Source organism: Mizuhopecten yessoensis, unplaced genomic scaffold (genome assembly GCF_002113885.1).
Source record: "Mizuhopecten yessoensis strain PY_sf001 unplaced genomic scaffold, ASM211388v2 scaffold10661, whole genome shotgun sequence".
Taxonomy (NCBI): domain Eukaryota; kingdom Metazoa; phylum Mollusca; class Bivalvia; order Pectinida; family Pectinidae; genus Mizuhopecten; species Mizuhopecten yessoensis.
The window spans coordinates 448,225-459,422 of record NW_018408658.1 but is presented as its reverse complement, the minus strand read 5'-3'; the positions used below and the strand labels follow the sequence as shown (position 1 = coordinate 459,422).

The following is an 11,198-nucleotide window of genomic DNA, read 5'->3' as shown; positions in this document are numbered from 1 at the left end:
TCAAAATTTCCATACAAGATTTTATCAGTGACATTCAGTCTTTCGCCCTTTAGTCTACTGAAAGTGGAATTGATAATACTATTAAAGTAAACATATCTGTTATAGAAGTGTTGATAGAGAAACATGCGCCGGAAGAACGCCAACATGCTAAAGCTTTATCAGGAAAGCCGGAACTAGTTTGTTTCTCGAAGTGTCAGCAAACATTGAGTCGACATATAAACATCGGTGCTGGAACTATTGAGACGTTCCAAGTGTTCAAACCCTATGGATGTAGTTTGATAGTTAACTATACATAGAGAAACAAGTGACACTATTGGCAAATTCTGTCATTACTAGATCAGGAACATTGCCTGTGTCTGACAGTTTATAACTGTAGATGCATGCAATATTTTGGTGCATTCTACCTCTCGGTTGGGTTTAGGGTTAGATTTAGAGGTCCCATTACCCTTACCCCTACCCTCCTCTGAGACTAGTCGTCTGAAAAGGGGCCAGAGCACTGCAGCACGTCTGGTTACTTGTACCCGAAGGAGAGAGCATATCATCGTGTGCTATATTGCACTGGTTACCTGTACGATACAGGTCGCAGTGTTTACACGAGCTTGTTACCCGGCAACAGCCGTCACGGCCGCTGTAGTCGGAGGGAGAATCCTTGCTGTGTATTCCAAAATATCATACTGTGACCTTTGGATGGGTTTTCGGCAATGATGTGAAATATCCTACCATCCGCTACCAGTATGTCAAAAACTCTGATTAAATTCAAGAAGGATATTAAGACCCACCTCGTCACGTCTGCATTTTATATTTTGTATGCTCTTTTACACTGACGTTATGTAAACAACACCCTTAATTTATCTCTCTATAAATACCCAAATAGAGATAAATCTCTTGAAACATAATGTATGTCTATTTATAACTGTCACTGCAGGATACTACTATTATTGTGTTGTGAATTTAGGATAATTTTCTCATATTATATAAGGCGCTATATAAATGTTGTATATTGTTTTACTATTATTATAACATTGCAAAGCCTTTGTCCATCAGTTGGTAAATTCATCACGTGTTGTGTTTATAAATATATTTCTGTGCTGATGTGTACTTAGATCGCGCGCCTGTCACTATAACGGCCCAAGTTAGATTCCCGAATAGGATGTGAAATGTTATGGTTTACCTGCCTGACCACGCTCGTTTTTTCCGTGTACAGTCACCCCGCACATACCTCCTACACACTTCCATCCAGACCATGGAGTGTGATAATTTTAAGTTGTCGGAAGTTTATTTCTGGCGATTTCGGTCGACAAGTAAACCCAGTAGTTCGCCAGTGCGTATTATTCATATGAAGAAACATACATTGTGATCAAAGTATTACTGTAAAAGTACTTTTTTAGCGCACACAAATTTTAGTGTTTTTCGAATTCTATCAGATGAACGCATTGACGGATTGACGTATTGACGTATTGACGCATTGACATATTGGCGTATCCACAATGTATGCAATAGAAAACTATATACAGAAACTTCAATTGCAAATAAGACGTTTAAAGCGCTGAAATTAGAATACTGCTAAAATATATGCTTTAACAGTATATCACAGTGTCCAATCACCTTGAGGTTTCCTATCAATGCATCAATTGCAAGCACTTGGGTGATCTGGATAACGTGTACAATATAAATTACTAAGGGATTCCTAAGATCTATTAATTCTCTAGAAATGTTTTAAAATGACAATCAAACATACCTTAGATACCATGGAGAGGCCCAGGAGAAACGACAGGAAACAATAAGCTGCCACCAGCAAATTCCGACGATACTTTCTTCGCATCAAACTTGGAAACACGTCCATGATCGGAGAAATGACGGCTTCAACTCCAACAAACTTCAACAGAATATAACACATGGAGTAACAATGAATGGAGTGATGATATACATAAAACATATCTGTATACGTTATTGACATAAATATATTGGATGCTTATCATTAATGACAACATGCTTAAGACATAACATTTTTTTTCAAGAAGGTCTTGAAAAAAAGACATTTTCGCTACTTCGTCTACATCCGTGTACCATATATCTCCTATGTTTTATTTGTGCATCATTTTTTTGTTAAGTGCTATATCTTTACGGGGTTGGTCACCTTTATTGTCAAACAATGATGTTTATACATTGGATTTCTCTGTGAAAAAACGCTTCTCCGTACCACTTCCATATATTAATAAAACAACCCTATCATTAAAGGATGAGTGTCTACAAGGCCCTTTTTTTGGTCCTGGTATATTCGGATTTTCACCTCCTTATTTTGTTCAATGATGTCCTATTGTATGATATGTGGAAAAACTAAGGTAAAATTTTGACCGAAAGTGGGTTTCTGGAGGTACAGTTGTGTGACCGCACAACGCACCAAAAATACCGTACGCACATCGTGCATACAGCGTTCACACACAATCCGCACATCGTCCACACATGGTGCGCACAACTGTGCGATTTAAAAATCGTTCGCCCCGTTGTGCGCTTCCCTCCACACAACTATGCGATTTGGTACAATTTGTTGATCAATATTACGGAAAGAAAAACATACGGAGGGCTCGTATACAATAATGAACACTGTATATATTACTGTAATTCTCTCATCACTATAATTTAGATTATGTACATTTTACAATGCGTGTAACACAGTATGCAGTGACCGTTAGACTGTCAAGAATGAGTTTGGCTCCTCGGTAACAGAACAGGTAAATAACAATTTGATGAGTGACCGGAGTTTTACTTGGCCTTTGCCTGGCGCGACCGTTATGAAAACACAACTGGACCTTTAATATTGGTTATTTGCATTCGTTTTGGTCTATAGCTCCGGATTCCCTTCACCTGGTTATCACACCTTGGTGAGTTACGTAAGTGCCCCGGGCGGTGGAAAACTACAGTCCAAGTACAAAGTGGCTATGCTTACTTGTGTTGCCGAGACTGTTTTGTAATTTTACATGTGTCGATTAAGGTCGTTTAAAAATCACTGAAAACAACACTTTTAAATTTAAGATAATGTAGACAGAAAGATAAGCTTATAGATGTAGCTTGAATATAGAAACATACTAAAAAATCAAGTTCATATGTTTAAACACGAAACCGTATATATTGTTAAGCCATTCCTCAATTTACACCAACCACGATTGTTATCGCACAACGTTCGTCAATCGTCCGCACAAATGTGCGCAAGCAATGATCGTCCAATTTTTTATCGTTCGCACTTCGCGACACATCGTTCACACATCGTTCACACATCGTGCGCACACCGCACATCGTGTAACGTTGTGCAATCCCACAACTGTGCCAAAAGGGATAGGGTAAATCACAAATATAGCTCGCTGTTTTCAAAATGAGTTTAAAAGCCAAAATAAAACCATTTCTGTTTTTGAAAACATGCATAAATTAGACAAGCATATGTAACAGAATGAAAAATGACAGAAATGCAATCGTCACTTAAAGATTGTTTATATAAAACGAAGGATTAAGTCAGGGGGGTCTTTTTGGTCATTTTCAATTGAAAAGTAATTTGTTTTCTCAATAATTTCCTTTCTAATTAATATTTTGACTTGAAATTTACAACTTCACTCATTTAAGTAAACTTCCATAAATTGCATATTGACTACATACTTTCCTTTTGTTTTATACTGAGTTATGTCTTCGGGAAACAACTAAAACTTGGCCATTTCAAATATCTCTCAATTTTAAGTGAATTAAAAGGTGCATGGCACCCTTTATATGCTACACTAAAAAATTGCATTTGCCACCACAACTACTGTAAACTGATTGGTTTATTTTGCTGGTAATTTTAAGTTTCCTAGTCTCAAGCAAAGTATCTGCTTTAATCGTTTAAGTTAACCGATTTAATTGTTTTATCAAATTTTCTGCCTAGTTCCAATGTGTATCCGCTGATTGTACATAAAGGGCGTTTGGGGATAAACATGTAACTTGGCATATATATTAGTTAAATGATGCTATTTAATTTGTTAAAGTTTCATACTTATCCCTCAATGCCTTTTTACTTAAAAACGCCCTTTCCTGTGATTTGGAGTACAATGATCAAAGTGCATCTCCTGGCCTAACACCAAAATTTACCTTAGTTTTTCCGCATGTCATACAATAGGACATCTTTGAACAAAATAAGGAGGTGAAAATCCGAATATACCGGGGCCAAAAAAAGGCCTTGTAGACACTCATCCCTTCAAATTCAGATATTTACACATGATCCCTTAAATTGATCTTTTCCAGAACTACATGCATTTTGTTTAAAACAGGTTCCACTTGTTTAACGTTTTATATTTACATGCAGAACTATCTTAAGGGTCACCCTGTTACCAGTATTTACAAAAAGGACGCTTTTATTCGTTCCTATTTGTAGAAGTAATATTTCAGCATCATGGTGCTTCGGTTTAATGCATTTCTTGGACCTGTTCTTGGTATAAGGTATCTGATATAATTTGATACAACTATTTCAATGGTCAGATCGCTGGTGAACTACGTACTTTCTTTGATTTCTTTGAGACATCTTGATGGATACGATACCACATTTGAAGGCGCTTCTTACGCTTTTGGACTTAATATTTGCAACGATTTATTATGTCTTTTCTTTTGTTCTGTCGTGCCCTATATTTAGTATCCAATACAATTTAAACTGCATTTAGTGATAGATGGCACGCGGTAATATTTGTTACAAATGTTTTTTTATAATTTATAACGACTTGTTTTAGAATGACAGTTGTCATTTGATAAATTAAATGTTAATGCAACTGATACCTACTTGACTGTCAAGTCCAAGTAGAATGATCATCAAAAAGAAAAGCGCCGCCCACAACGGAGAAATCGGCATCTGCGTGACGGCGTTAGGATACGTTATAAATGCCAACCCGGGACCTACAATGACAAATCAAATGCTAGAAAGAAATATCACAACTTCAAAATACAAAGATTCCTCTCTCGATACATATACTCATGTGATATGTCACGAGCGTCGCTGTTATCTCTTAAGGGCGGGTATAAACCGAGTGACTGTTAAGTTTTGTTTTATACCTTAAACAAATCATATAGCTTATCGCGTGCCTTTGACTCTGTCAGGCCACATTCCAGGGGTTCGGAGGTTAGAACCCTTGGATTTCGAAGATATGAAAACCTGATTTCTGTCATGCCTGTACAGAGCAAACAATTATATCAATAATAATAATAATAAATGAATAATTTGAGGTTCTTTTATACCGCTTTATTACATCCTAGTTCGTATGTCGTCTCAAAGCGGTTCACAACCTATTATCCGTGGTTATAGGGCCTTTGCAACCAGCCAATACCTTTCTCAACTCTCTGGGGAGGATACATTTCGGCGCTAACAGCTAGCATTCAACAATTCTGGCACTGCCCATTCACGTACTCATTTACAGCTGAGTAGACTGGAACAAGCAGAGTAAAGTATCTTGCTCAAAGATACAACACAGTGCCGTGCTGTGACTCGAACACGCAACCCCTCGGCCCTACCACTAGACTACCGTGCCTCCAAAAATAAAAAAATAAAATAAAAGAAACAATAAATATTTATCGCATTTCACCTATGTCACAGATCAATGTTTTTTTTAAATTCATATTTCAATTCAAATAGTATTCAAGTATATATTATATAAGAAATAAAATTATTTTATCACCAGCATTAGCGACATCTTCTATTGGAAGGTTATGTTGTTTGGCCATGAACCCCAGCACGGAGAAAACGGCGAATCCCCCAACCAGACTGGTTCCACTGTTGATACACGATATTAGGATAGCGTCCCTGGAAGGGAAAGAATGACCTGATAAAAACGCAACTTGGACAATATACTTCTAATAATGTAGTTATACGGTCTTTAGGTACACGCATGAAAACCGCAAAGGTTTACCAAAGAATATTCAAAGAGGACAAACGTATTTTATCGAATATGAGAGGTCAAAACATATTCTGACCTTTCTAGCAATGCTTAAGTGTTATGATAACATATGCAGAATATTTGATAATATTTTTAATAAAAAAAAAAAATATCAATAGAAACAAATACAAAAAGAATGCGATCTGATAGATGAACAATTCGATAGTCTGTATTATGTTCCGCATATAAGTCTAAAATCTAAAACAATTTTAGCGATTTGACATGTCATACGAGTAACAGAAAGGACATTTTCGCGAGAAAAAAAGAAAAATTTCCACTTCAAAAGAATGTCAATACAGCACAAATATATCAACCTTAGAGATAATTAAAAAAAATAAACCCGTAGTATTTACAAACTTTTTTTTACCTGTAAAAGTTGTTTGTAAATTTGTTGTAACTCCCAAGAGTTATAATTTCGTTAAGAGCAACGGCATATGAGAAAAATACCTGCGTTCCTCCATCCATCCAAACCTGCAGTACCCAATTTATATCATCATCGAATGACCATTTTGTATTAATATAAGTGAATCATACATTTCTAAATTCCAATCATAACATTATTTGTTATCGTTTAGTTGATTGTATTTATTTATTTTGCCATGGAAATACTTAACCAAAAATGGGTAAGACCATCTCGTCACTGAAGTGCGCAGTGATTTATTGAACATAATTTATAATTTAAATCTCCGTTTGTTTGATTTTAAAGCAAGACATATTGACCACGTGATGCGGAAAATGGCAGTATTATCTTTCAATTAAATTATTGTTTTTCGAAAACGAGGTCCATTAAATATAATAATATAAAAGTTCATAAAATATATTTATTTCACATTTAACATGAAAATAAATAATTATTTTGTAATGTAAATATCAGTATATTATGTATAAGAAGCTAGCCTCATATATTTTCAAACAACATCTTAGTATTGTAAATAAGGTTGGTAATATATCAACATAGGCGTGTCAAGAAATCGCGAAGAAAAACTGAGAAAGGACTTCGAAAAAATACAATCAGCACATATCGATATATCATGAAGGAATACATAACTCGCATAATAAAATTGATTCTACTGTTATCAATTTTTCAGCGACATGTTGGCGCATTATACAAGGATTTGGCAATATTCTGAGGAAGAGGTATGAAGAAAAAGTTACATGTAAGAAAAAATGACAATGACATTGAGATAGGCTACATTTGAACCTGTAAGCGAAGGTCAAATGAAGAAGTTAATCAAGGTTATATATTGTTATATACATACCTGTATATCTGAAAGTCGTGACAAGTCCGGCTTTAGGTAGTAAACTATACCATCCATGGCGCCATCTAGTGTCAGTCCCCGCACCAACAGCACACTCAGTATGACGTAGGGAAATATTGCCGTGACGTATACAACCTAATGATACAATCCAAGTTGTCATTAATTTAAGTTTTTCAAAATTACTCAAACGTATTCTACAGACAGCGATAGGAAATATTGTTTGTTCTTACATGTATTACATTTAATCAGATTAAACGAGATATTTTAAGCGACAAGGTTATTCTGCTTATGACCATCAGTGCCGGGGTTTATCACACCCTGATTACTGGAATCATTTTTCCGTAATAAGGGCTTTATGGGTTCTTTTCCTGTTTTCCTGTATTTCTTTATAGTTTTCGGAATGTTTTACATTTTCAATGTTTTGATCACATTATCGCTGAGGAGTCCTAACATGGGCGATGGCTTTATGGTGCATTAATTATTTACCCTGTTTGGCCATCAACAAAATTAATTTTAAATATGTGTTAACCTATTTCTTTGTATCTATAGTCCTGATTCCATATTGCCATTCCCCTGTTGTGAATAACCACAAACATTTGATACCTCACAGCACACTACAGTAAGTGCATTAGTCCCACGAAGTCACAATTAGTCATTTGTGTTTGTTAAAAACAAAAACAAAATACAAAGACAAGTGCTAATTAGGGATTTCACTTTTATATAGGGAAAAAGGCCACCTATAGTACTGCTACGTGACCTTTGATCACAAATTAAAGGAAATGCGCGGTTTTAGATTGCGTCCCTGTAGCAGTAGACATTCAGCTGATGTAGTTTTTTCTTAGCAAATGTCAACACACAGCTAAACGAATCAGATCGATTAAGGAGCTTATAAAATATGTGATAGGGTCACTTAAACAAGATTATTGTGTACGGAATGTTTTTAAATAATTAACAGAAAGACCATTAGTAAGGGCAAGGGGTGTTCTGACTCTTAGCTATCCTCTCAAGCTGTCCAAAGTAGGGACTTACCTTTCCCGTCCACTTGACTCCCTGCCACACACAAAAGTAGACCATCACCCATACCGCCAGTAATGACAGGGCCAGCTCCCAGATAATACCACCACCGTCTGTGATATCTGTGGTCAGCTGTAGTACTCCCCGTCTGTAACAAATAACATACACAATCACCCATACCACCAGTAATGGCAGGGCCAGCTTCCAGATAATACCACAACCGTCAGTGATCGTCTGTAACAGTTAACATATGTAACGTTCCGGGGTCCGTACCCTAGTCCCTTCTAAGGATCCCTGTGATGTAGGCTTAATTATAACTATACTACAGTTGCAAATATATACAAATATGTGTTACTACCTTGTAACCAGCATACCTATTACCTAATGCTTAATACAGGATATGAACAGAATAATTACTGCACGACTATAGAACTATTACCAAAGCTATCTGCTCGGTATCAATAAAACACACTACACACACTGCCGTACAATCCAGGCAGTACACAACTCGACTACCTAGTCGCGGCTAGCCCTAGTCACTATAGTTGCTCTATAGTCAGCTACCTAGCTATATGACATAGTCGCGCCGATCACGACAGCCTTATACTAGTATACAACTACGGCGCTGTCTAATGACCACGACTATCCCTAGTCACGACTAGCTCTAACGACTATACCTAGTCACGACTAGTTCTAACGACTATACCTAGGCACGACTAGCCTGGTCACGACTAGCTCTAACGACTATACCTAGTCACGACTAGTTCTAACGACTATACCTAGTCACGACTAGCCTGGTCGCGACTAGCTCTAACGTCTATACCTAGTCACGACTAGCCTGGACACGACTAGCACCGACGACTATACCTAGTCACGACTAGCCTGGTCGCGACTACCCCTAGTCACGACTAGCACCAACGACTATACCTAGTCACGACTAGCCTGGTCGAGACTAGCTCTAACGAATATTCCTAGTCACGACTAGCCTGGTCGCGACTAGCTCTAACGTCTATACCTAGTCACGACTAGCCTGGTCACGACTAGCACCGACGACTATACCTAGTCACGACTAGCCTGGTTGCGACTACCACTGCACAGTCTATGCCCGTGACACCTTCTGTCTAACGGTATCTCGCTACAGCACTCAATCGGTTTTTTTAATATATCTTCCAGGCAGTGTGTGGATCAAGGCAAGACTTATTCAGTCACTTCTATCTTTCCAACACAAAGCTGATCTCGCATATATTATGTACTTACGATCTGTCACTGCTGTACACACGCCGAGATCAGAACAGAACTGGCCCGATTGTTGCTGGATTCTGCCTATTTATACCCTCTTGCTATATTAGCGACACCTAGCGGTGAGTGAGGTATAATCACCGGTACGTTTTAATTGTACCTCTAAAACTATCTATCTTCTGAGCATTTGAAATACAGAGACATAACACAAATGATAAACGCCAACAGACCAACGTATCTAACCTGAATAATATGCTAAATCAGCGAAGGTAGGATTACGATATGTACAATTGACAGGGCCAGCTCCCAGATAATACCACAACCGTCAGTGATCGTCAGTAACAGTATTACAGATTCTACTTTTTACTAGCGGAACATGTCAGGTTAACACAGGTCTACTTGTATTTTCCATTGATTATCTCTCCATAAATAAAGGTTGCGACCCCGCTTGTAGAGGAGACAAAACATTTCAATACTAAGTTTATTACCATAGATAAGACACGAGTTTTTTTTCGTAGAAACACCGATTGCATCGATTGTAAAATTATAGCGAATGTTAACATTAATATATGTAATTAAAAATGGGAAAAAAGCTTGATTAAATTTCCACTGATTGCCTGCCAAATGACTGCCTTACTCCCAAAACTCTACAGCTGAGCCAGCTGGCTGTCCAGCAGTAACGCTCGAGTTGATCAGAGATACATTGACAGACGAGTTGGTGTTGACGTCTTTGTGGAAAGTCGTACATCTGTAAATATAAGATGTAACAATTTAGTTTTAGTTTCACAAAATCTGCGTTATAAAACATTTTGGTATCAAGTAATATTATCATATACGGCAAAATCATTACGTGAAACATAAAGGTATGACGTTATGAACATGATAAAACATTCCTTAATTAAATATAGGCAACCTACTTTCCATCAAATCAGGGCGTATAGTGAAGGGGATTAGCAACTCCCTCTCTGCCTTACCAATTTTAATGACACGTCAATCTAGACTTACCTCCCCCTGATTCCAGGGCACATAGCGAGCGCCACCTATCTCAATTTTTGACAAAGCAAGATGGCGTCGATACCGCTTCGTTAGATGCAGAAGTTGGTGTGAAAACAAACCAATCTCGATAAGTGTTCTTACGTCATTTGTTTATCCCATTGTAATAAGCTGATTGTATAACTTTTAATTGATAAAATCTGTGGTATCATAGTAATTGATGTCTCGTTTTTGGGTTTTATTTTTCTATTTTTAAACGCGATGTAACGCGTGGTTCAGAGTATTGTGGTGGGCTACGATAGACAAAAATGCGGGATAAAAAAACCCCACATGTATGTGAACCACCTCACTCCAAAAGTATTTGACCGATCTTTTTTAAATTAGCAGCAATAGAAAGCTGAATAAATTTTATAACGACCCAACCCATTTTAATTGCAAATACTATAATTTAACTTGTGTTATTTTTGTGTCAAAAAGACTAAATATCTGCATTATTTTTCACTGGAACGTAAATCATTATTGCGAAAGTAGTTGGTGACTGCTCACTGTTTTGATTAAATTTTATAAACTATCGATTATATTTTTTAAAACAATTAATATCAATAAACAGCTGAGTAATTTCTATGTTAAGTAGGCCTGATTTGATTTGCATTACTTGGAACGATAGCGATGTCACAGATGAAATTACTCGTCTGGTAACGAAGGACACGTGTTGTTAAAAACCCTAAACAAAAATGCGGGATAAAAAAAA

At 37.0% G+C, this 11,198-nt stretch overlaps 1 protein-coding gene across 2 annotated transcripts in view; it reads right to left on the bottom strand.

The window, feature by feature from the left end:
* The window catches only part of LOC110461781 (sodium- and chloride-dependent creatine transporter 1-like), a 16,045-nt gene continuing 4,847 nt past the window's right edge, over positions 1 to 11,198 (bottom strand). Inside the window, exons 5-12 of one of the 2 annotated variants that reach the window (XM_021515441.1) lie at positions 10,092 to 10,202; positions 8,231 to 8,363; positions 7,202 to 7,336; positions 6,310 to 6,413; positions 5,685 to 5,809; positions 4,796 to 4,908; positions 1,739 to 1,876; positions 1 to 57 (exon numbers count right to left, since the gene is read on the bottom strand). In XM_021515441.1, the coding sequence (XP_021371116.1) occupies positions 55 to 57; positions 1,739 to 1,876; positions 4,796 to 4,908; positions 5,685 to 5,809; positions 6,310 to 6,413; positions 7,202 to 7,336; positions 8,231 to 8,363; positions 10,092 to 10,202 (862 nt within the window). In that variant the 3' untranslated portion in view covers positions 1 to 54. Of the gene's footprint in view, positions 58 to 1,738; positions 1,877 to 4,795; positions 4,909 to 5,495; positions 5,537 to 5,684; positions 5,810 to 6,309; positions 6,414 to 7,201; positions 7,337 to 8,230; positions 8,364 to 10,091; positions 10,203 to 11,198 lie in introns of those variants that run through there. The other variant, XM_021515442.1, reaches the window with a different exon arrangement.